At 35.0% G+C, this 27,903-nt stretch overlaps 1 protein-coding gene across 3 annotated transcripts; it reads left to right on the top strand.

The window, feature by feature from the left end:
- The first annotated feature begins 254 nt into the window (after positions 1 to 254).
- Positions 255 to 27,434, top strand: LOC125668174 (uncharacterized). 3 transcript variants are annotated; one of them, XR_008801218.1, is made up of 5 exons: positions 255 to 388; positions 500 to 555; positions 13,702 to 13,839; positions 21,701 to 23,862; positions 26,202 to 27,434. XR_008801218.1 is itself a non-coding variant. In XM_056158879.1 (4 exons), exons 1-4 carry the CDS (start codon positions 312 to 314, stop codon positions 21,736 to 21,738), a joined length of 309 nt encoding a protein of 102 aa, XP_056014854.1. In that variant the 5' UTR covers positions 255 to 311; the 3' UTR covers positions 21,739 to 24,097. The 3 variants fall into 3 exon arrangements, 2 of the variants coding, with proteins under 2 accessions (XP_056014854.1, XP_056014853.1); XM_056158879.1 differs by lacking the exon at positions 26,202 to 27,434 and having other exon boundaries at positions 21,701 to 24,097; XM_056158878.1 differs by lacking the exons at positions 21,701 to 23,862; positions 26,202 to 27,434 and adding an exon at positions 19,418 to 19,661.
- Positions 27,435 to 27,903: the final 469 nt, after the last annotated feature.

The following is a 27,903-nucleotide window of genomic DNA, read 5'->3' as shown; positions in this document are numbered from 1 at the left end:
CGTATCTGGTCCCCGTTACAAGTCCCCACAAGCGTTGGCTCAGCCATCAGTCAGTGCCTCAGAGATCTACCTAAATTAGCGTACCGTGACGCATTTCAGAAATGGATTGAGAGATTGAAATTATGTAAATCAAACCACGAAGAATACTTTGAAGGGATGTAATGTTTATTTCACTATTTGAGTCGAATACTTTTGCGATATCGTACAATATACATTACATATCAAACATCCTTCATAGCAATAAAACAGGAAGGAAATTATCGTATCAATTTAAATTGTAGTTTTACAATTTTCTGCGAGATGTGAGGAATATGTACTGGTCACTCCGACTTTTCCTTGTGGTTATTACTATCTCTGTTGCAGATTGTAAAGGACTCTGTGGCAACAGGTATTTTAAAGATTGTTTTGATATAGAAAGAAAATTTGGCGATGTTCAGACTCTTGTAATTATGAAATAGCTTGTTCAGATTCTCAAATAAATCTTTTGTCCATCTTATAGAGACAATGGATGCTGCTCAGGTCAAATATGGAACGAAACACTAAAAATGTGTACAGGTAACATATATTTTATCATGTTAATTAAGGAATACTGTATTATTCGTTAAATGTTATCATTATTCTGAACGGGGGTTATCATATATAGTAACACACTAACTCATTATAATAGATATGATGCGTCCATTGCAATACGTTTATACATACCTTTCCTACGATGTGATTAAGTTAATGAAAGAGTTCTCCCACAACACTGATTGTTTATCCCTAAGGTTGAGTGAAGATTGGCATAGAATATTTTAAGGGATGGTTGTATATTGTTCAAAGTCCCGCTCGAGAATTTTGCACTTATATGGAGATGTCACTATTGCCGGTGAAGAACTGCACAATTTAGGTATTATATTTTCGGCACCTACAGCCTTTGAACAGGGAGGTATATTTATGTTGCTACATCTGTTGTGTTACAGGGTCTCAATTTTGTGGCCTCCTTCGACTAACCGCCTCTATTAGAGAAAATTTCCTTCTAAACTCAAACTCTTACTGTTGGATGGAAATACCGTCGTATGATTAGGAAAGTAAATCCTTCCTGTGTATAGGATGATAAATTCTTCCGGGTATTAGAGCCAAACTAGGGATGAATAAACTCTCCATACATGTCACATTAAAAATCTCTGATGTAGGTGTTAAAGACCTACAATGTATGTACAGACCCGTAGCAGTGCGTTTCAAAGTGGGAGGGAGTCATTGCAGTAGAAATATTACTTCTCAACTGCCATTGAAAAATGGGAGGCAGCGCAACCAATATATATTAAAATAAAAGAAATATTACATTGTCAACACCAGTTGCTACGTCAATGCTGTTCGGGATTACTGGTCCAAAGGACAAGTGAGAAAAAATGAAAAGTTTATGTCTATTCCTGAGAATAAAATCAAACAACAATGTCCAAGGAACTCTACATTATGTAAATCTTTTGAATGAATGAAATAAAAATCTCTTCAACAGCAAACATTCGGCAATGCAGGAAAATCATGAAAAGAGAAATGTTCTCACAAAATACGGACGTCTAGAATGCGAAAACATCCAACAAAACTTTCAGTTGAACGATTTAAAATATCACAGATATAACAATACGTCGTTGCGCGTCTATTGCATAATTCTACTTTATTCCATACGAAATAAACTATTTTCAGATTGTGTAGCCATTCTTCTTCCATAATTCCCGTAAGCAACCGATTATACGTTTGTGGCTAAAACATAGTCAACTTGCGAATTTTGATAGATTAGAACCGATTTTGAGTTATATCATCTAGGCAAATGTGGACATGTAGATTAAATTTGAGTAAAATGTAGCATTGTCAAATGACATCAATTACTTTTTTATTCATATTGTACAAGCACAAGGAAAGTCATCTACATAACTTTGAATTTTCTATGTGCAAATTGTGTATATGGACATAGATGATTAGAATTTATGTTGTTTACCCTTCCATGTAAATTGAACAGCATGGTTTCCCCTTTTAAAAGTGTTTCATATACCAGCTGGACTTCCGCAGTCAGACTCATCACCTGGCTGTATAGCACAAAAAATACTGAACACCATTGGAAGTTTTCACTATACATATGCTTGTAATGTCTTCGCTTGAAACATCTTCTGACAGTATGGAAAGACAATAGGCTGCAGGTGACCTGTTGGTTCTTTTCTTCCTCGCCTGCCTGCTCTGGTGAGCTGACGAAATTCTGCTTCGCAGTACTCTGTCCCTATGCAGACAGCTGCTCCCATATGTCTCTGTTCTAGTCTGTCTAGTCCCATATGGCGTGGTTGATGTTGAAGGCCCTCCGCGTGGTCTTTGGGTTATCTTTAAAGGATTTGATCTGGTCTCCTGGAAAAGACTTTTCATGTTGTAGTTCGCCGAACAGGAGCTTCTTAGACAACAGATGGTCTAGCATGCGAGCCACTTGACCTGCCTAGCGAACCCCAGTGTAGATACTTATCAGGCCAGCTCTGGTCGACACCTCAAGGTATCCTGTCTTCCCATGCTATGCCAAGGATTTTCTGAAGCTTGTGGTGTGAAAGTGGTTCAGCTTTCTTGCATGGTGTTGGTAGATTATCCATGTTTTACCTCCATAGAGCTGTGTGATGATGACCACGGCCCTGTACACATTGATCTTGGTCTCTGTGGTGATGCCTCTTCTGTTCTGCACGTTCTTGTGGAGTCTGCCGAATGCAATAATGGTTTCAACAAGTCTAGCATTGATCTCGTCATCAATGAGGACGTTTCTGAATGGGTTGCTGCTGAGGAAGATGAATTTTCCCCCGCGTTCAGTCGCCGTTTTTTATGTTGATGTTGATTTAGGCACAATCTATGACATTCCCGGAGCAGGCTGATACATCACTTTGGTCTTCATATTGATTATCAGGAAGAAGTCCACCATCAACAACAGATTGATCGGCTACTTCAGATTCCGATAGATGAGACATTGAATGGCTGCACCACCTTAAAGGAGTCGGATTAAGCAATACGCCATCTGTCTCTGGTGCATATGTCATTTCTACCGACGTTGGCAAAGAAGGCGGCGTGGTATCATCAGGAAAACTTCATCAACTCTTCCAGCTTGTATGGAAGCATGAGATAGTTATAAAGGACTTCTAAGGCGCACCCATTGTGCATCTTTACAAACGTAAAGAAAACCAGCAGGTATATGTGACAACCACCGTGGAATCTCCCTGCCTTCCATCGCAGGCAAACATCTTGGCCAGAGTCATTTTCCCACCCACCTTGAACAAGTTACCCTACCTGAAAGTCAGTACGGCTTCCGTGGAACTACCGATATGGTATTTGCGGCTAGGCATCTGCAAGAGAAATGTGAGGAACTAAACGCTGACTTGTAATAATGATAATGATGATTGGTTTTATATAGCGCCTTTTCCAGCGTTTCCTGCTCAAAGCGCTTTACAATAATCAATGTACATTATTACCCCGGCAGACCTTATATCAATCTAGAACTTTCACAGCCTCCTAGGAAGCATACAGTGCAAGCTGCCATTACAAGCGCTAGAGCACTAACATTCCAACAATATCTTTCACTGTCTATAGCCAGGTACCCCTTTTACACTTGGGTGGAGTGAGGAAATTCATGTAAAGTACCTTTCCCAAGGACACAACGTCAGCCCTGCCGCGGCTAGGACTCGAACCCACGACCTTTCGGTCGAGAGTCTGACGGCCTAATCACTCGGCCACCGACGCCACGTATGTTGATTTGACCAAAGCCTGTATTACTATCAACAGAGAGGGTCTGTGGAAAATCATGTATGGGAATGGTTGCCCCAGGAAATTCATCAATATTGCACATGTACGCCAGCTTAACGGTGGAATACTGGCTAGAGTTCAAGACAGTCGGGGAGACTTTTGCACCATTCGCAGTATCCAACAGAGTCAAACAGTACTGCGTGTTTGCTCCCACCTTATTCAATATGATGTTCTCGATCATGCTGATTGATGGATTTAGGGACTCAGAATGATCAGTCCTCAATCTCAGAAGGCTTCAAGCAAACCTAAGGCTAAACTTTACATCGTCAATGAACTCATGGTTACTGATGACTGCGCCCTCAACAATGCCACAGATGCTGCCATGCAGGGTAGTGTTGACAAATTATCTGACGCCTACAACAATATACGTGCTCATGTACTTCAATAGCAGAGGGAGAAAAATTGAAAGAGTCACAGTTAAATAGATTCTGAGAACAGATACTTTAAATCAATTTCAAGGTCAGAATACAGTGATTCAAAAGAACCAGAGCCACAAAGTACTAAAATTGGCCCTTTCGCCAAAATAAATGAGACGTTCACAGTTGTTGCTCTCGGATTTATAGGCTACAGAACAATTTATTTTATAACTATACCTTTTCTAGTTTTCGTTTTACAGTTGTTGAAACTTTGTGTTGTTTTTCAACAGAAAAACTATATAACATCACGATGTTGACATTATGAGAATCACAGTGTAATACACAAAAAACTTGACGGATAGGTTAATATATATTTTTTGGGCTTATTCTGGTTGTAAATCACAACTGTTAAAATACTAGGAACTTGTATATTTTATATCACGATGTTTAAATTTGTGATGTATTGCCCCTTCCCCACTACATAACACTTTACAATTTTTTCCCCGCTGCATTGGACATAATTGAAAAATCGTGATCAAAAATTAAAATTCCATGCAGTGAAAGGACCACAGCAAATAATATCGTTTTACCATCTATCTCAAAGACGAGTTTATATTTTCAAGTTCCATATCTCTATTCGTATTAATTTCCATTAAAATTGATATTAATAGACGATAAAAACAGACAACTGTATAATTTTGGTTAAACTTGAGTAATTATAGTAACTAATTAGAACAATGGATTTTTTAAACATCCGCCTCGTAAACTAATTTTAAACATTAGTGACAATTAGTTTCTCAATCTACGTTTCACTCACTATTGATTGAATGTTCATGTACCATATAATCCTTTAATAAGAGCACGTAATCAGTACATCACAATGGACTACGTTAAATTAAATGAAATTGGTCTGTTTACAACAAATCACTTGCTACTGGTTTTAATATACTTTGCGTTTCATTTTTGATTTATTGTAATTCTTTAAAATAATAATTATTCCCTCACTTCGCATAGTTTTAACGGAGATATCTGAATTTCAGCCCATCATTATTTCATCAAAAAGAGAACTGAACTATGAGTGACATGTCTTTGAATTTTAAACACGTTATATTATAACTTATATAGACAATTAAAGGGGTAATACGGAAACGTATAGGGTCCTTTAAAACATCAAAGTACTGAAAGGAGGTGACTAATGAAGCAAATTGTCACAAAAATACTAATACTATATATATACTGCAAATCAATTCTGTTTCATTCCTATGCTGTTCCAAAAACTCTTCAAAACTGATCATATCCTATTACTTAACCACCGTAAAATGACTGAAACATTGTCAATACGACGCTAGACTCCATACATATATGTACAATCAGTCAATCAATCTATATTGAAGGTGAAAAAAGAAAAACACTAGAGAGTAAATCTAAATCTAAGTTTGAAAATCTGCATACTGTCATTGAAACACAATGACAGTTTGGATTAGCATTTAGCTTCACTGTCACATGCATGAGGGTCAAACACAGTTTACATCTGCAGACCAGCGATTTAAGGTAAAAACAAGAAAAACAGACAGTCTTGAAAACTATCAATCATATCAACTGCGTAAATGTTCGACAGTGATACATGTGTTAATTGATCTTTAATGAAAGGCGAAGATAACGAACAGTGATTAATCTCATAAGTCCTATAAGCAAATCTTGTTTTTTACCTTTTCTATAAGGTGCAAAATTTCTTCATATAATCCACTTTCCCCCTGATAATCAATACCCGTTTGCACCTCTCCAATATTAATTATTGTGAAAATTTAATCTGGGCGTGCGTTAATAATTAATTATCAATTAGAAATACAATAATGCCTCATTGTCATTACTCTCTAACTTCTATATTTTGTCTCCAATTGAAATACTGTACTATTTCATTTCGATGCATTACCAAGTATATACACCACAAACTGAACAAATGTGTTACTCTAGACTACTACATGTACCTAACTACAATAACATGAATTGATAACACAAAAGTCCACAGGATGTTCAAATGACAAAGAAAAGAAATTTAATGCGATTTTTTTAATCTGCTACCTAGAGGGCCAATCGTTTGTCCAAGTGACACCTTTTGTTTTCCTTCAAATCAGATAAGGTAAATGAAACAATGTAGATCTCTATACGTGACCTACATGTACTTCAAGTTGGTCAATACAACATCAAAAGGTCCCGATAGATATGCCAATTTTAGGTTTTTTGTCAAACGTTTTACCAATGGAATGATCGAAAAGAAAATTAAATATTTTCGGTAAATGACGATAACTATATTGAAATTTGACTTGAATTGTCAGCGATTTCGGTTGTATAGTTTCCTTCACAGAAGAATTCTTCTCAGAATATTAATCCTCTTCATGTCAACAACAAATACACGTGTAGTTACTACTTTGTAGCTATTGGATGAATACCTACATTGAATATATAATGTAGCGGATTTTCAGTTTCATACCGAATAACTTATAAAACAATGCTGATAAACTGAGGTTTTTCCCTTAGTCAGAGTACAAATTTATGAAATATTGACAAACGACCAATAATGTAAATCCTGCCCCCCCCCCTCTCTCTCTCTCTCTCTCTCTCTCTCTCTCTCTCTCTCTCTCTCTCTCTCTCTCTCTCTCTCTCTCACAAAAATACGAATAAATACAAAAGCAATGCTGTTCTTTTCCTACCGTTCATATCTTGTTTTTTTTAGATAGCTTAGTACATGTACAATTTGAAAAACAACCACTAAATTTGAAAAACGACCACTAATGTCGATCTTGTTTAGGAACCGAATCATTTGATATTCCTTTAGAGGTGAGGACTACCTTTATGTTACAGTGTACATATGCAGGGATAAAAAAAGATTTCATAAATTATCATTAAACTCGTTTATTCCAGAATGTAAACATGTGGATCCTATATCATTTGCAATGTATAGTGCCACATCTTTAAGTTTGCATAAACATATCTGACGAATGATCTCTAATATTATAAAACAAAGTGATTTTGTAAATGGTAGTGATTAAAGGTAGGCGCCATTGATGCTGAGCGCTGAGATACGAGACTTGTAGTGTATGATTAATTATGATTTCATTATATTCTAAGAAGGATAATTCTTGGTTATAGTTATATTGATTATCTCCCTTGTATTTGGCCGGAAGTATAGATTTTAATAAATATCTGAATGATTAACATGTGTTGAATCACGTTGCCCGAGTTACTGGTTAAATCCGATGTGTATCATTTCCAAGAACACTACAAGGCATTACCAAGAAAAATCATATTCGGCGAGGTGAACGCCGAGTCCAATATATTTTCTTTTAAAGCACCCCGTACATATTTCCGTATTATCCCATTAAGTATCTACACAACGAATTTATCCTGCCGATGATTTTATGTATACATTAATTAATGGCATATATACACTTATAATTAACAATTTTTGTCAATAAACTTTGAAACTCTTGCTCCAGCTTGCACCTTTGATATTGTTTCATATGTGAGGTGAAGTCCATAAGCTATATATTAAAATCTTACTTGATTAGTAAGTATCGTAAAATTAATCAAAAATTTACTTTCGTTTTCGATAAACTAAACTACCTGTCCCGTCGGGATTCGGGTTAGAATAGGTCTTCAGTGTCCCTTGCTTGTCGTAAGAGGCGACTAAATAGCGCGGTCCTTCGGATGAGACCGCAGAAACCGAGGTCCCGTGTCACAGCAGGAGTGGCACGGTAGAGGTATATCCCTGCTCAAAGACCGTAAGCACAGAGCATACATGTAGGCCTAAATTTTTCAGTCCTTCACCGACAGTGGTGACGTCTCCATATGAGTGAAATATTCTCGAGAGGGACATTCAACAATATTCAATCAATCGATAAGCTACCCTGAGATAGCAAAAATGAGAGTAGAGTGGTGGATACATGTACGCTTTGGTGAATATAAGCCAGTTAATACGATCTGAAGAAATTCCTTATTTATCGATGCTTGATTTTGATCTTACAGAAGAAACAAGTTTTTATAATTGTTGAATCAATAAAATATGCCTGTTTGCTTCTTCAATCCGTGATTTAGTCTTGAATCAGCAAATAGGGGCTCGTCACGAAAGTTTTGTCTTATTAACATTTGACATCGTCCATTCTATATTTACACAAGGGAGGAATCCGGAATCCCAGAAACTGCAGACTCAAATTTTCATTCGTCTCCTTTTTTATATTTCAAGGACGTTAAATATTACGATCCCGGTCTCGATCGATCGAGGAAAGATCATATTTTGTAAAAATAACTAATACATGTATATGTTTGCACCGGCAATAAATATCATGAAGCAATACATTTTCTGTCGTTTTCGAACCACAGGAACTTTTCCTCCATCACCCAAAATAGAAAGCGCATTCTTATTGGTCAATTCAATTGTACACCAAACTCGAGCTCAAAGGCCTCTCGGTCACCTGAATATCATATCCCATACATAGACCATGTATTTAGCTTTTCTCACACATATTTGAGAGCAGAGAACATTTTTAAAGATTATTTCTTAATGAAAAAAAAAAAACCCCTGTGCCTGCAACACTTGCGATCAAAACATTATGACCCGATAGTACAGCATAAGAGCGAATTGAATTGACCAATGAGAACGCGTCTCTATTTCGGGTGATTGAGGAAAAGTTTCTGTGGTTGAAAACCGACAGAAAATGCATTGGTTCTTCATATTTATTGCCGGTGCAAACAGATGTTACGTATTTTTACAAACTATGATCTTTCCTCGATCGATCGAGATAGGGCTTCTTAGATTTAACGTCCTTGAAATATAAAAAGGAGACGGATGAAAATTTGAGTTAGCGACTTATGGGATTCTGGATTCCTCCCTTGTGTAAATATAGAATAGAGAGGGTCAATTCGTGACGAGCTCCTGTGATCAGCCTTATGGAAATTTCCAGAACGAAGCGCCCAGAACGAGGCTTCTCGGGCCGAAAAACAACCCGAGAAGTTGCTTACTTGATTAGCATAACATTGTGTTGGTGTTCAGTGTTAGTTATACTTATAATAGTTTTGACGAGGCCCATATTTATCATTTAATGAAGATCTATAATTTTATTACGTATTCATATATACACTGTACATTTCATTCAACGAAGCACACCTTTCTCTCGAAACCAACGATCTGAAACATCGGGAAAAAAAATTAAATACGATATATAATATTCATCTGATATATTTTCGATGTTCTTAATTTTTCCCGTGATTATAGAAGTCACTGTTACAACGTTTTGTAATTATTCATATGTACAAACACATCGATTAACACAAAAAAAGTGTTTTATTTAGGTTGAACGTGTTTAGTGATGACACGTATTTTGAAAGTAAGTAATAAGTCGAAATCTGTCCGATATGTCACATATCCAACGGTCCGGGACTGTTCAGGAAGTTTGTGTCTTATAATGTAACGAACAGCGATCAATCTCATAACTCCCATAAGCAATACAAAACAGATAGTTGGGCTAACACGGACCCCTGGACACACCAGGGTGATATCAGGTGCCTATCAGGAGTAAGCATCCCCTGTCGACCAGTCGCACCCGCCGTGAGCCCAATATCCTGATCAGGTAAATGGAGTTATCCGTAATCACAAACAGTTTGCCAAGAACGGCCTGACAATCGGTATGAAACACGTCAGACAGCATTTGACGCAATGATAGGTTGTATTGGCAAACTAGATTTCAAGTTAAAACATTTCTTACACTACCAGACCGTGGCAAAGTCCAAGAAATCAGGCCACTGTTTACGATATAGCAGTTTTTCTGTTTGTCATTCATATGGGGCATTTTGTTTCGATTATTGTGTTTGCCTAGAAGAAGCCATGTTTATTCATGATTTTGACCTTAAATTGTCGCATTGGAGAAAGGTACCAATATAAAGACATACCGAGTTTCAAATTTTGAAATTATGAACGACCGTTTAGTTTGTCTTTGGTCAACTATTCGGCATGACGGATTACAATTGCATTCGTAAAAGCATTTACATATTTTTCAATACACACACACACACACACGGATAGAGAGAGAGAGAGAGAGAGAGAGAGAGAGAGAGAGAGAGAGAGAGAGAGAGAGAGAATTTATGTTATATAAGGAACATTTAATTTGGAGCTCCAATATAATTTGACTTCCTAATAATTAAGTTTTATATACTATTTATGATATAAATAAATGTAACAAAACTACTGCACGCAAGTATTCAAACATTGTTTTTAATTCATTTGAATTAAAGATATTGTTCATTCAATTCATGTGCGTAAAACTACAAACATGCCTTAAAAAGGTCCTTCCTCTATGTAATATTATTTATGATTTCCCGTACTTGCGCGGAGTGTCATCTAGTTTAATAGAAAAACAATGTTCTTATGGATCCATGACTTCTGAATAGGCGATGACTACTTTTTAGTGACTGGGTTTTAAGTATTCTCGTGGTGTCATGATGTACATGTGTGGTCAATAAACCTCATGGAAGGGGCATATTGACAATGCTAGGTTTGTAAGAGGCATAATATCGATGTATGTAGTATTGTTTTCAGCCAATGAAATTTCAAGATTATTTTTAGAGGCAGGATAAGACACGGCTGTCTGGTTTACTGGACTTTTCATCATTTAGAATAATATTACAATATTCTTGTAAAACACTTTCTAACTTTTATACGAACATTTACCTAACCAAGAATTGAATTCGCATTAAACGTAATGTAAATTAATGCAAATTAAATCCGAACAGCGTTCATACGGAAATTTTAATGTGCATCCGTGTGAACGGGGCATAAACTGAATCAATTTATGGTGCAAAATATTTTAAGAAGAAATGTTTTTACCGCTTGTAAAGAAATTCCTGAAATTTTGCTTTTGATGAAATTAATGTATTTGCCCGATTAAAAAAAATCAACTGCTTACATTATTTTAATCCCCGTTAATCTAGTGTTAAAAAAATCATTGGTTGATTTTTAAAGGATTTGATTAACAGTTTACAATACTATTGCAATCCAACGTTGACAGGGGCGTTATCGAGCAGCTACATACACAGTTTACCTGATCTGGATATAGGGCTCACGGCGGGTGTGAACGGCCGACAGGGGATGCTTACTCCTTTTAGGCACATGATCCCACCTCTGGTATGTCCAGGGGTCCATGTTTGCCCAGCTATCTATTTTGTATTTCTTATAGGAGTTTTGAGACTGATCACTGTTCGTTATCTTCATCTTTCATACATGTACATAATGAGTTTTTCACCCACCCTCCTTGAAAAAGACAAGAACAAAAGTAAGAAACAATAAAATGTTCGAATCCATTAATGGACTACTGACATTTGTTGAAACTAGTAATTGAGTGCAATTGGAAATTTTGTTAAAATGAGTACCGACTGGTCACTGCGTCATTTATCGCTATATTTCTTTCAAAAATCAGAATGTTATATACTCAATCGGGAAAACTTTCTTTAAAATATATAATAATGTAGAACACAACACAATGTTTCGAGTTTATCTTTTAAGAAACATGACTTCGCTGCATTTGTCATTTCTGGATATAGGTTTCACGCAGGGTGTGACCAGTCGACAGGAGAAGCTTACTCCTCCTAGGCACATGATCCCACCTCTGATGTGTCCAGGGATTCGTGTTTGCCCAACTATCTATTCTGCATTGCTTGTAGGAGTTATGAGATTGATCACTGTTCGTTATCTTCACCTTTCATGCTAGGAATAAAATCTGAATCTGCAAGTTTTTGACAATGTATCCCAGAAAATCGCATTTCTTGAACGTTTAACATTTCCAAAATCAAACACGAATTATAGGTTACCAAATGGTTAACGAAATGGGATTTATCTTAAAACCGGTAATATTTTATTCCCATTTAAGTTTTCCGGATTCTCTATTCACTTACAATGTACTTTCAATATGTTTTAAGTTCTTAATCACCGGATGCTGTATCGTTCACAAAGTACACCGATAAACACATGCATACACAAATATAATCAAATACTGTACATTTATAATTTTCAACATTTGATTTACTCCAACAACTTTTTTTTGTGGTTTTTTTTTTGTGGTTTTTTTTTTCTCTCCATTTTTCCTTCTCTTTTACTCAGGTGTCCTATTGCAATATGGTTGTCGTCCGTCGTTGTGCACAGTGCGTTAAAAATTAAACATTTTTAACTTTTTCTTAATAACCATCGGTCCAATTCTTCTCAAATTTGATATGAAGCATTTTCGGGACAAGGGGGCATAAATTAAAAATGCCAGAACTCCAGTACCCCTAGGGAATTAGAGGCGGGACAAAAATTGTCTAAAATTGACCACTTCTTTAAAATTCTTCTTCTCAAGATTCGGACATGTGTAAGAAAAAACAAAATGCATAGTGATGTAGAGCAGTGAGGTTTCTACCTAAATTGTAAATATCATGATCTCCGGAGTAGGGATTCTCACCTCAGGGCGGGGTCAAACTTATAGAGTGTTTATGTGTAAAACACTTAAATACCATCTTCGTTAGTGCTATTGATACTAAATTGAAAGTAAATTGACATTTAAAAAGAGCAGATAGTCCTTTATCAAAATTATACATTTGATACTCCCAGGGGTAGGGGTTTGGTATTAGGGTGGGGCCAGGATGGACAGTTATTAAATGTGTGAATAATATACATTTTTAACTTCTTCTCAAATGGTATGAATCATTTTTGGAACAAGGGGGACATAAATTGTAAATTTCAGGATTCCTACACCCCTGGGGCCTTAGGTGCAGAGCACAAATTATTCAAAATCTATAAATTTTCAAAAAGCTTCCTCTCTAGAACCGCACATGTATAAGACAAACTAAATGCATAGTGATGTAGAGCAGGAAGTGTACATTTCATGACCCCCCGGTTAAGGGGGAAAACCCTTAAATAACATCTTCTTTAGTGTTATTGATACTAAATTGAAACTAAATGGATATTTAGAAAGAGCAGGTAGTCCTTTACAAAAAATCGTAAATTTTATGATCCCTGGAGTAGGAATTTTGACCCAAGGGTGGGGACTAACTTAGTTTATAGTATTTATGTGTAAGTTTGTTGATACTGTATACAATCTAAATGCATACTTAGGAATAGCAGAAAAGGATGTACAAAAATGGTTAATTTCACAACCTAGGGTAACCCAGGGTTTTGACTTTAAGATGGGTCCAAATTAGTCATATCTTTTGATGTTTTAATGTTAATACACCTATTATATTATGTAAATCCTTTCATTAGTGTATGTACTTTTGATGTCAGTGAAGTTTAAAGACCATATATTCTTTTATTAGAATTTGGCTTAGATATTCATAACAGGAAATGTTTTCTAAATCCCATAGCCCTTGGGAGTAATGCTACTTTTTCACTAGTATTCAGCTAATATTCAGGTGACCGATAAGGTCTCTGGGCCTCTTGTTCATTTTATGATTATTATTATGTTCATTACTATTTGCTGCTGTTTATTTCTCAACACATTCATTCCCTATTTGTTAGATTGTGCAGTGGGATACACGGGCAGATTCTGCGATATCAGATGTCATTATCCTTACTATGGAATGCTGTGTCAGATGAAGTGCAGTTCTCCTCACAGTAGGGACCAGTATGACTTCAAAACAGGATGTGTTCACACAGGTTAAAATTGCTTTATTAAAGCACAAAATAATTATACTTTTTCTGATCCAATAACAAGTGTTTCTTGTTTTTACGGTGTACATTTTGAACATTTGGCCACATAAACAAGAGGCACATCGGCCACATCGCTCACCTGAGTCACCTTGGCCCATATCTGAAGACTTTCCATATATATTTGCATGTAAAACCTTAGTCCCTATTATGGCCCCAACTACCCCTGGAGGCCAAGAATTTTTGCAAACTTGAATCTACACTACGTCAGAAAGCGTTCATGTAAATGTCAACTTCTTTGGCCCAATGGTTCTTGAGAAGAAGATTTTTAAAGATTTCCCCCATATTTGTATGTAAAACTTTGACCCCCTCCCCACTTGAGGCCCCATCCTACCCCCCGGGGGCCATGATTTGAATAAACTTGAATCTGCACTATGTCAGAAAGCTTTCTTGTAAATATCAGCTTTTCTGACTCAGTGGTTATTGAGAAGAAGATTTTAACTATGTATTGTATGTAAAACGTTGATCCCCCTTGTGGCCCCATCCTACCCCCGGGGGACATGATTTGAACAAACTTGAATCTGCACTATGTCAGAAAGTTTTCATGTAAAAATCAGCTTTTCTGGCTCAGTGGTTCTTGAGAAGAAGATTTTTAAAGTTTTTCCCTATATAGTTGTATGTAAAACTTTGATCCCCCCTTGTCGTCCCATCCTACCCCCGGGGCCCATGATTTGAGCAAACTTGAATCTGCATTATGTCAGGAAGCTTTCATGTAAATCTCAGCTTTTCTGGTTTAGTGGTTCTTGAGAAGAAGCTTTTTAAAGTTTTTCCCTATATATTTGTATGTAAAACTTTGATCCCCCTTGTGGTCCCATCCTACCCCCGGGGGCCATGATTTGAACAAACTTGAATATGCAATATGTGAGGAAGCTTTCAGGTAAATTTCAGCTTTACTGGCCCAGTGGTTCTTAAGAAGATTTTTAAATGATCCCACCCTATTTTTGCATTTTTGTGATTATCTCCCCTTTCAAAGGGACATGGCCCTTTATTTGAACAAACTTAAATGCCCTTCACCCAAGGATGGTTGTGGTCAAGTTTGGTTGAAATTGGTCCAGTGGTTCTGGAGAAGAAGTTGAAAATGTGAAAAGTTTACAGACGGACAGACGGACGGATAGACAGACGGACAGACAGACGGACGGATGACGGACAAAATGTGATCAGAAAAGCTCACTTGAACCTTCGGTTCAGGTGAGCTAAAAATGGTTCTCAGGCCAGATCTGGGGTAATGGAAATCTGTAATGGTCTGATTTTCTAAAAGAAAAAAATATGCTTCCCTGAATTCCTCTTACATTTTACATAGTACCCAAATAATATATTGGAAGGTAGTTGGTAGAGTTCTATAGCTGTGCACTATGGTTTCAGAATTTTCGTTTTCGCCATGGGGCAAAATGTGCAGCATCCCGTCCTGTCGTCTGCATACCGCGTTCTTAAAAGTGAAAGTAGAAATTCCCGTCAACCAACTTTCCCTACATGTTACTATAATAATAATAATAATAATGATAATGTCCTTTATTTAAACAGGATAGCACAATTAGTTTAAAACTAGTTTACATTGTGGTCCTGAAAACATATATACAGACAGTAGTATTATACAGATACAATATAAAATAGTATATGGAGGTATGCCGTATACATACATGTATGCTATTTAGATATTTAAAACTGAAAATAAAACAAAATAAATAAATAAACAAATAAAAATAAAACTGAAAATAATCAAAAACAAATCTATATGGTTTTAATTTCCCGAATGAAAAAAATTCTAAGATAAGCGGATTTAAAAGTTTCCAATGTTGGGTAATATTTTAAAAATTCTGGTATATTATTCTATAACTGCGAAACGTAAAATACTGTTTCGAATCTTTAACAAAAAGCCACTTTATCGATGCACAATGACTACCATTATACACAGATAAACAAGTTGAACATAGAAACCATTCGATTTCCGTTATATATTCTCTAAGAACTATCCTGCATTTTAACCTGGCCACTTTAATTATCCTGCATTTTAACCTGGCCACTTTGCCTTCGTATATGTTTTGCACACATCATGCCGGGTCAAAAGGTCATTATTATGCTAGTCGTAAATAATACACATTGATGTAAATATCACATCGAATGTAGTTTTTAATTTATTGTAAGGCATTGTCTCTGAAAAGAATTGTTAGTGAACACCCACCCTCTCTGAAAGACCACAATGTAATGGCCAATTTAACTATTTGGGAACGAAACCAACGTTTTCTACAACTCATCTTACATTTTATGCGATTGGCGAGTGAAATTTAACCCATCCTGTATAACAGAGAGGTCAATGACAGATTTCCAGTTGACTACTCACAAAAATACTCTAGTTTCAAATACAAGTATAACCATGAACCATGTTAAAGAAATCCATCTTTACAAACCACCTTCAAAGTGACATTTACACAATTATTTTAAAAAATAAAGTAACAATAATCGAACCACCTGAATTTATAGTAATGGTTGAATAAGTCGGCGAGAGTATGTGATTTATCTTATTTGTATAGACCAGCTGACTACTGGAGAACTTTGTCTCGACACTCCCCGTTTACACTCGGGCACCATTCTACCACGTCCTGGCATTATTAGGCTACCTGCTACTGATGATGATCACCTAACCATCGGTCAATTCATAGAATTTGCTTGATTGCATGTTTGTTTTCTATTTTTTGCGCCAAAAATATCATAAACATGTCTGCCCCTGAAACTCAGCCGAATATGACTTCCCAACTCGCATCTATGTTTGGTAATTTTACATATAATTCAGTTGCGGATCCAAGATTTCCAGGAAGGGGAGAACACATAGGAAAGTCAAGTATCAGTCAAAATACTAATTACTAAGCCTTTTGAGTGCCAGATCTGAAGTTTTACTAATTTTGTAAATTTGTGGCAAAATAGGGGGTAGGGGTGGGGACTTTATATCCGTCTTTGCAATTCTGTTTTGACACGATACGTGCCTACATAATCACAGATCTCAAGGAAGAAAAGCGGGAAGGTACAGAGACGTTAAAACAAAAAGGTGGTTCAAATTTACTTATCTCCCAAAGACTACAACTGAGAAGTGGCACGTCCCCCCCCCCCTTCACCTATCAAAAATGATTTATATTAGTCGTGCAATATTTAACAAATAAAAGATTACTTTGATTTAATTATCTATTCTACTGCATTTCAAATATATCTGCATGCAAAACAATCCCTCTGCATGCTACAAATGTACAAAGGATTTGCAGACGTCCGGTTACGTTGGAGTGAGTTGCTCAAACAATGTAATCTGGTTTATTTTTGAAAGAGTCGATTGGTAGTGATGGAATAAATTTAGCCCTGAAAAACATTGAAAGCATTCCTAATTTTATACGTTGGGGGGGGGGGGGGATACCATGATATGTCAGATCCACACACGAAAATCCAAGCTTTGGTGAGCAGAAATCAGTAGTTCTGTTCTGACGTAGTACAACATAATTATGCAAGTTGTTATTGGAGACATTTGAAACAAGTAAATGTTCGATTACCAATTCGATTTTAAACTCTTTTCTTCATTTATTTATTTTAAAAAATCACACTCCTGACTCGATCAAGAAGTTATTTTTTTTCCATTTCCACTTCCTTACCCTCTCATACAAAAACTTTCAACTATTTGATTCCTTTTTAAAATATTGCGCAGTCTGATTGCGATATGCACACTAAATTACAAAGTTTTCGGACAAGCCTATATAACACATGACTTGGCACACAGACACACACAAGAATACAATACAGGAAACATATTTTTGCACAGTACTAGAATAATATATTACACTCCACTCCACTTACTTGTAAATTGAAGTCGGTTATATTGAACTATCAGAAAGACGTTTAAGAACAATTGAACTAACCTGAAAGTTCATGATTTTACATTTTGTAAGGACGCAATGAAGACTAATAACAACTTAATCTTTGAAGAGTCCGAAAAAGTAGTATGCAAAGAAGGAAGGGGTCCCTTAAGGCTATCATTTTCCGCCATCGGTTTGGGTCATAAGGGTACGAAATAGGGCCTCGCGAGGGTGGGTTTACTTTTCAGACCTTTTCAGAACGTCACGGGGACTGTCTACTTCCCATGAATGTCATACTCCAAATTCAAGTGAGCTTTCTGCTGATGTAGGAACTCCATTCCCACATAATCGTATTCTCTATGGGAGCCACATAGAAATCAACACTGTATTCCACATTTTCTTGGTGTATACCCACGGGCCCGATGATAAACCCTCTCATCCTTGCGTTCTCTCCAGCCCGCACAAGGGTTACGAGTTGCTGTATGGGCCACTTGGGGTCAAGCTTCTCATAGACCATGTAAACTCAATATTCGTCTGAAAAAACCACCACAAAATCATGATATGCTGAGTATTTGATTAAAAAACCCATGTGATGTAGGGGTGAAAATCTTGTGGCGTAGGGGGACCGATACTTCTAATAACTTAAGCAAACTTTCTTACTAAAATACACATCTTCAGCACTATGAATATTGTTTTTATTTGAAAAGTACAAGGAAAATTCTTATATCACTTTGTATAAAGGGTACCCAAGTAAAATTACAGTGCATGATTGACGTGAATATTTTTTGTCGGCACAACAACTTTGCCACAAAAAAAAAAAACAAAACAAAACAAAAAAAAAAACCAAAAAAAAAAAAAAACCCAGTAGCATTTGTTTCTGTACTTTTTTAAAAAAGCACTTGGATAAAGACGTAGATAAACTGCGAGAAAATGGTTCTATCGAAGCTAAGCACAGTTACATGTAGGCCTACAGCATTATATGCATTCCGTCCTGCTCTTCAAATTCAATAAACACTCGCACCAACTGACCTTCACCTTGTACATTTAACAATATACATGTACAGACATAACTTGTGCTCCCAGTTTCTACCAACTAGTAGATTTAATATTAAAAAAAATTAAAGATGAACAATAATTGAACTCTCAATTATAAATACGTAATGGAATATTGTATTTCCTAACTTTGAATTGAATTTGAATGCTTAATTTTGTTTGTCCAATGAACGTGTACGTAACAACAATAAGTGCAGTACGCCCCGCTGCCACTTCCTATTGCAAGGTGAAGATAACGAACAGTGATCAATCTCATAACTCCTACAAGCAATAAAAAATAGATAGTTGGGCAAACACGGACCCTTGGACACACATAATGTAACGTGTAGATTAAAATAATAATGATGAATAAAATTGCTTGATTGAAATAAAGTATTATATGATTTCCAGTATAAATTTGATCATTTTTATTTTTATTTTTTTAGAAATGCACCCGTGACTAGGCCTAGGCCTGGTTGTCAATGATACATCGTAATATAATTTATCTAATCCAAAAATGAATTTAATAATGATTGCATTGTTCATTTAGAAAAAAAAACAAAAAACAAAAAAACCACGGTAATTATTGATGTTTCAAGGAATAACATTACCAAATAGTGTTTAGACGGCGACCCCATGTAAAAATTATTTATTCGCAATTGCAGATTGCATACTCGCTTTCCTCGCAAAATTTGGGCTGCGTTTGCATCGCCAGGGGCGGATCCAGGAATTGCGGTTACGGGGGGCGCCACTGTATGAGGCAGGGGGTCTGGGGGCCGCCTTGAGGCCTCCAGTGGGTCCAGGGCGAAGCCCTGGTGAGGACCCACGAGGCGAATCCCCCGGAAGCTCCTGGATTTTACAGATTTTATAGGGCCTGAAATATGTCTCCTATTTAGTCATTTGTACTATATTAAATATTTTATAATTTTTAATAAGGTGAAATTAATAAGATGACGCAAATTTTATGGGATTTTGGAAAACAAAATTACGTTCTCATAATCAAGTAATTCAAGAAATCAAAAGATTTTGTCATTTATTTCTCTGGGAGTGGAAGAAATTATTGCTTCTTCTATCGTTTAGTACATTTTTCTAAACAAGATACCACGATTTACATAAAATTTGAAAATGTAAGGGGGGGGGGGGGGCTTAAATCCGCCACTGATCGCTATTTGTATGCACTGGTGGATAAAACATATAACGCGGGAAATTTGTCAACATCGAAATAAACGCTATCCACGGTAAATAAATTAGGCCCTTAAAACCCGAGTTTTTAAAACACAAATGTATATATATCACTACTTTTCCCTACAAGTTGATCGACGAAGGTCGCATATGACGTCACTGTGCCACGTGACTCCCCATATGTTCTAATTAACTAGGCTTTTTGAAATATGGGGTTAGATATAAGTCCATATTGTGGTTAATTATCGCAATATTTCGTCGAAAGAACTATTAGAATTAATTTCTATAACCATAAGGTAGATCAAAGGACTGTGAGTACTGAGAGTCGCTAGGCTTGGCTTGTAATAATGCTGTATAATGGATATACAAGTTATGGTAGTACTATTAACTCATCAAAACAAAATGTTCAATAATTTGCTGTAATTGCTAACTAAAAGAAAGAATAAAATATTGGAAATTTTGGAACACTTTACCACGCAATTATAAATGGATGCCATTCTAGTATTTTATATGGGGATTTCCTTATGAAATATTTTTCTTGAAATGGAAAAATGAAAATGTGTTATAGTAATTCATATTGTTGTTCGATTTAGTTCGATCCTTATTGTAAAAATTACTTTTAACGTAATGAGACTGTTAAATTAATGAATTGATTGCATCTAGCATAAAACACGTGCTGGAATAAATTACAAATTTTGATATGTGATATGTGCACCTTTTTATTAAATGACAGCTAAGAAGAAGAATACTTGGTTTTTTCGTAGCACAGTGTTACCAAACAATATTAAAAACCATTAACCCAACATAATTTTCATTCCTCTGATATCATGTTATTTCATCATTTCATTCCGATCAACTGTAATTGCATTTCTCGACAATCGCAAGAATGTTCTCAAATAATTCGAAAACAATTCTTAATCATTTGATAAATTCTCACATATTCGCCTCATAGTATTCCAATGTTCTCAAATGATTCCGAAGATATTTTCGTTCGCCTGATGAAATCTCGTAATGTGTACCTCATTATCTAAATCAAATCAAAGTGTATAATCTCAATATACATGTGTCTCACATTCTAAGGAAATGTTAAATCGAATTGTGATCATCAAATACCACTGTATTAAATAGAAAATACATACGGTGAAAAAAAAAATACACTAACCATTAACTCTACGTTTTAATGAAGAATATCTAGCAAGTATATAAGATAATACTTAATCACAGTCATTCTCCACATCGTGCTTCAATCTGTCTTCAGTAAAGAATGGAGGTTTGAGTAGTTAGACCTTGAACTTTTCTCGTTTCAAAGGATAGCCGACACGTTTGAGAACGACACTGCCGTCAAGGGGCAAAAGGATGCTCTTCTTTTCTGCCTTAATATAATTTCGTGATCAGACAAAGCTGGTCAAAATGGATGAATAGAAATGACAAATACAGCGAAGTCATATGATTTCTTAAAAGACAAACTTGAAACATTGTGTTGTGTTCTACATGATTATATATTTTTAAAGAAAGATTTCCCAATTTCTCATCTAACTTCTAATTTTTGAAAGAAATATAACGATATAAAACGCAGTGACCAGTCGGTATTCATTTGAACAAAATTTTCAAATTACTCACAGCCATCAATTACTAGTATTAACAAATGTCAGTAGTACCTTAATGGATCGGATTTTTGTTTTCTTTTTTTTTTTCTTTTTTTGTTGTTGTGTTTTTTGTTTTTTTTTTTTTTTTTTTTTGTTTATTGATTTTTTTTCTTTTTTCAGGGAGGATGAGTAGGGTGAAAAACTCATTGGGTATGTAGCTGCTCGCGAATACCTATGTCAACGCTGGATTGCAAGACTACTGTAAACGTTAACCGTTTTAAATTAAATCCTTAAAAAGGCAACAGATGATTTTTTAACCACAAGATGAATTGGAATTTAAGATAACATATGCAGCTAAGATTTTTTTTTAAATCGAGCAAATCCATAAATTAAAATAAAAATTTCAGAACTTTCTTTTCAAGCGGTAAAAACATTTCGTCTTAAACATTTTGCACCATGATTTGATTAAGTTTATGCCTCGTTCACATGGATGCGCATTAAAATTTCCGTGTGAATGTGGTTCATATTTAATTCGCATTAACTTTTTTTTTCGTGTGAACGAGGCATTAGATAAATGTTTGTATAAAGGTTAGAAAGTGTTTTCCAAGAATATTGTAATTGCGACACTATGACAGCAATACCTATGGACAGAGAATGGAAATAATAAGTTATCAAATGGTGATCACATATTCACAAGAAAACAGAGAGAGAGAGAGAGAGAGAGAGAGAGAGAGAGAGAGAGAGAGAGAGAGAGAGAGCAAAAACAACAACTGAAGAACAGAAAAAGGGGTTGTTATTGTAACTTTATGTTTTCAATGTTGTTATCAGGGGGATGAAAACCTCATCTTAATTGGATAGGCTTGTAAAATCATTTCTAAAGGTGAATACCATAGAAGAAATAATAAGATTTGAAAGGTTATTTCTTTTTCGGTATTTTATTTTTTCATTTTCATTTTATTCATATTGGTGAAACAACATACTGTTACAATCGGTGGGAGAGGGGGTGTCAGAAAATGGCAACTCCGGGGAAAGGGGTAGTATACACAAGCACTTACTTAAGAGGCTGTCTACGATAGAACCATGCAAAACCAAAAAAAAATATTATGGAAGGTGTTGTCAAATTTTCAGACCTTTTTATGATATTTCAGAAGTATTTTACTAGTTATATCATATTTTGTGGCAAAATCGATGAGTACCTCCCGAACTAACACCTAATGGGCCGTTCTATTTTTAGCACAACATACACATCAATTTCACGCAAAAATGGTGTATTTTCAGCTAGTCATTAGAATATCAAAAGCAGAATAATCACATACAATTTCAGTTCCGCATAGTCTATTTGAACGATACCTTCGAATTGGTGAACATAACTTTAAAATTCATTCTCCAGATTTAAGTCGTATAGTGTTTGAACTAGTAAGATTATGTAACTTTCAAATTGAATGCTATTTTTAGTGAGTCATAAAACCCCAAGAAACACTTAAAATAAATAGTTTCGTGGTTTAAAACACAGAATTATGCATAAATTATCACTACTAAACGGGAATTTGGTTGCAAATAAATAGAAAGTCATTTATTTGGGGTATGAAATTCGGAAATTTTATCAAAATATTATCTCCCTTTGTGGAACTCTCATGGGAAGAAGGTAAGGAAAAATGATTCATAAGGCAGATGACAACAACATGAAATGGAAGATGAATTTATAGCCTTGGTGAAAATTTCAACGAAAGAGGGTGTTTATTTACATCAGGATTGCAAGAAGTATACTTCAGCACAATTGAGATTTTTAAATGTCCATCCGAAATTGTGTGAATTCCAGAATCTTTGTTCACTGCACTGCACAGCTGGTGTGCATTAACTATGATCTAGACTTAACAGACATCATCATGCCTATGCCAATCATGGACATTGACTTTGAATAAAGAACAACATGTTGTCACCCATTACATGACAAATCTAACTCAGATGTGAAAGAGGGGGGGGGGGGGGATGACTCCGTGACTCCAAAGCCGATATATTTGCCACATTACTCAAGCTGACAACACATGTTCCATTGATTCTGGTAAGTTAAATTGTTTTTATATCTCCCTGCACTAACAGATATTGAAATATGCACTTATGCATAAATACTCATAGATGAAATCTATAAAATTTTACTTCTATTTTTCTATTTGAAATTTTTAAGATATCAATTTGCTGAATGCACAATTTTCTAGATTAAAATACTGTTACAATATATTTAGGAAATATAATGAAATATATGTGTTTGCAGACAAGACAATGCATTGAGAAACACAAAAATTGTGTCCATATTAAGACAGATGTAAAGAAAGAGTTGAAAGGTATGATGCAAACAAATGTCTGAATAAAATCTAATAGGAATTTAAGTGACACCCTCTAGGTTAACAACTAACATATAAGTTGATAGAATTATGGATGGAAACTGAATTAAGTCAAACAAATAAAGTAAAATTCAGGTCCAGGATTTTTCTGGAGAATGTAAGAGCAATTTATATTGTAGTTTTTAGACATTTTTTTTTAACTTTTAAAGAAAACGATAATAGAATTGATTGAAGGGAGGGGTGTGCATTAATATTAATGTAACTGTAGTTTAAGTACTAGGGTTTTTTTTGTTCTATAAACAGAAAATTTATTTAGCAGTGCATATTGGAATCAAGATAATTTTAAATAAAATCAAATGTCATTAAATATTTATGTATGAGTCTATGGAGATATTTGTGAGATCTGTGATTAATGAATTGAAAATCAGAAAGAAGTAAGATTTTATTAATTATTCTGTTATTTACATTGTATCGTGTTTATTACACACTTAATAATAAATGCAGGTTTAGGTAATGTGAAATGCGTCTAATCACTTTGAAACTTTCCTGTGATTTCGATAAATAAAATTTTGTTTTATGTAAGACAACAAGTTCACATTATAGATGTAGCATATACCATATGTATATGTAGTATTGTATAAATATTTCTGCAGAAAAATTAAAAAATATTAAACTTAAGAGTATATAAGATATTTGTTTTAATTAAAACCCTGCCTATAGTCAAGAGCCCGACAGTGAACAGGTCAAATTAAAGAATATGTGTGGTTCCGGTTACCCGACCGTCCCTAGTTTTTACCCCCAACCCTAAACATTTTTTGACCATTTCCAAAATCAGTTACCGTATTTTGCCGAATATAATGCACACCTTTTTTCAAGATTGTATAGTATATACCACAATATATATATATATAGGTTTTTGACCCGTTTTCCTTCAGCCAATATATAGATACCACTAAAATGCTAAACTGTAAACACTTATTACAAGTCATCTAACATTAGACAGAAAGTGACTTAGAAGTAGAACTAAAGAGTGCTTACATAAACAATAGTGCAAATCTCAGGTTGCTTGAATATAATAAGCGATTACCCTCCTTATTTTTGAAAATGTTGAATAGATTTAAAAACTTGGAAGGGCTTGAAAACAGTACTCTAGTTGAAATATCATTCCTACTTTCATGTTCAAAAAACATAATTTTGGCAATTGCACTGATTTTTTCCCCCTGTATTTATTTTTTTATTTGAAATACATATATAAGAATTGTCAAAACTAGGGTGATCCCTACCAATTTTGATAGGTGTATATATATAAATGGTAAATGAAAAGAAGTGAAAGTAAAAGAAAATTGTGTTTCCATCTAAAATCTATCATTAAAAAAGTAAATTTAAAAAAAATGAAATAAAATACCTACCTACCTACCATATGTTTCAAGGGAGTGTAACCAGAACCACACATTATTTTATCTGGCCTCAGGCCTCAGCCTGTCTATACATCTGTGCATTAACAGTTTTTATGACCTTTTTGGCAATGTATCTGCAACTATTGATTTGAAAATTTATACACCTGCATTTCAATCAATGGGTTACAAGTCAAGTTACTTTTTGTGCTAAAGTTTTTGACCTTGTGACCTTAAATTTGGAATTTGACCCAAATTTTAAAACTGGGTGAATGATAGGCTGTCATATTTCATATTAACAATCCTTGTGACAAGACCTCTTTTCAAATCAAAATTTTGGACCTTGTTTATAGTTTTTTGTTGCCATTAGTGTTTCACATCTTGTGTTACTTTCAGTGTTATGTTTCAGGCAAGCCATGTTTAGGCAACTTAACACCTTGGTTAGAGAACTCACCCCTTGTTTAGACAACTTGACCCATGAAATATTGTTTTTTATGAGAACACTAGAAAAAGAAACACCATCTATAAATCAATTAATTATCAAATTTAAAATTTTATTAGATCACAAAGAGTATATCAGTGCATACTCATTTGAAATTCTCACAATAAAATGAAAATCTTTATCTCGGTCTCTAAATTCAAATTTAATGATTAAAAGAGATGCATATTATTGTGCAATGAAAACAGTGAACAAATTGCAAGGAGGATTTTAATACCAAAGGGTAAGCTGCTGAAATTGTAATTTATGGTTAAACGTAGCCATAAAACCTCTAAATATTATAATAACGTTTCTGGTTATTTAACGTTCAAAACACATGTGATGCTAATATGTCTGGGTTTTCTGTATGACCAAGGGGGGGGGGGGGGAGGGGGGGGAGGGGGGGGAGGGGTCCTGACAATAGGCAAACTCATGCAATAATAAGAATTGTTTTTGTTATTTTGCAGATGTTTCTGAAGTAAGACAGTCATACCCCTGCTTTCCAAGGAACCAAACAATTACTTTCCTTGTATTGACATGGTGGTGAAAAATGGGGAGGGTCCAGAAAATGACAAAGACCTCCAGAATATCATCAGTGATATTGTTGCAATTGAATGTAACCAATTATTATCCAATATATATTATCTATGACTGAACTCATAAGTGGTTAAGGAAAACTGTTTTAATTTTTTAGTCACTGCTTGGAGGTTATTTTACATCTCTCAGGATTTTCTAGATGTCAGATTTCCTAACACTCACACTTGTGCTTTAATTTTTTTATTTTCTTTGGGTATAAATGTACAGAAAAATTGAATGTTCTTCTATGGGATAGTTTTGCCAATAGTTTCAGTTGAAAGTTACAACAAAAACGAAGAAGAAAAAAAAAGAAAGAATTGCAATGATTAAATCTCTATGTTTATAATGAATGTGTCTTTCATGATCTTGTATGTGATGTTCATGAATTTTTTTTTACATTACCTGACTTACAGTAATATCACCCCCCCCCCATCCTTTATGGCTTTACTTACAATAAAACTACATATGCAGAGTGAATTTAAAACATGAGAGATATATCATATGTTGTAATTGCCTGCTGAATTTGATAGAAAGCAAAAACGCTTTGAATACACGATTATTGTACATGGCTACAATAAATGTACTATTTATTGGTGGAAGGTAATGGTGGAAGATGTTTTCAAAATAACCTCTCTCCCTCCAATATTGGGTCAAAGTACAACAAACAATAATTTTTACCCTTCATTAATGCTTATGCATGACATGTGCAATGATATTATTACGTTATCTGAAGATTTTAACTCTACAAAACCGACATTATCACCCCCCCCCCCCCTTTTTTTTCTTCTTCTTGCATAAATCCCCCCCCCCCCCCAATATACCACTAAATTTCATTTGCAACCAAATTCCCTTTAACATGTATTAGAAATTGATAGGTTCTACACATGTATCAAATATGATGTCTATTGAAGCGTTTCTTGGGCAACTATACCTGTTTCAGTGCAAATAGGTGAAATTAGGTAAAATTTCAGCATTTCCTTCATTTTGAAATTTTGATATTTTATTGCACTGTGTATTAAATTTTGATTGCTTATGTGTTATTAATTCCTATTTGTCTCTGCAATATCATGAAATAGGTATCATTAAATTGCAAGACATGGGTTTTGCAATAAACCAAAAACAAAGTACATTGTCTGATTTTTTTCAATAGATCTAAATATAGAAATGGGGGAAAACCAAATGTCTCTCGTTTCCATGGTTACCGATCGAGTGGAATGAAAATAATTATTTTTACGTTCAAGTTATGTTATCTAAAGGATATATACCAAGTTTCATGAAATTCTGACACATGTCCATCAATAGCCATTTGCATGGTTCTATCGTAGACAGCCTCTTAAATAGTAAGTTATTACGATTTTAGAATACGTATATACATGTACATATACCATGTAAGTATATAGATATGTATAACTTATGAAGTATATGAAACGATGGAACATAAGAATGACCTCTCGTTTTCAATGAAATTTCTGCTGCCCTCGTTCATAATACAATAAGCCTTTTGATTTTATAAAATGTCGATCACCCCCTTAATATCAACTATGCATACAGTATTTTACGTTCCGTTCGATTTTCCATTCCACGTTTTAGCAA

The sequence above is a fragment of the Ostrea edulis genome, chromosome 3 (genome assembly GCF_947568905.1).
Source record: "Ostrea edulis chromosome 3, xbOstEdul1.1, whole genome shotgun sequence".
In the NCBI taxonomy this organism is placed as follows: Eukaryota; Metazoa; Mollusca; class Bivalvia; order Ostreida; family Ostreidae; genus Ostrea; species Ostrea edulis.
This window is presented reverse-complemented; position numbering and strand designations above follow the sequence as displayed.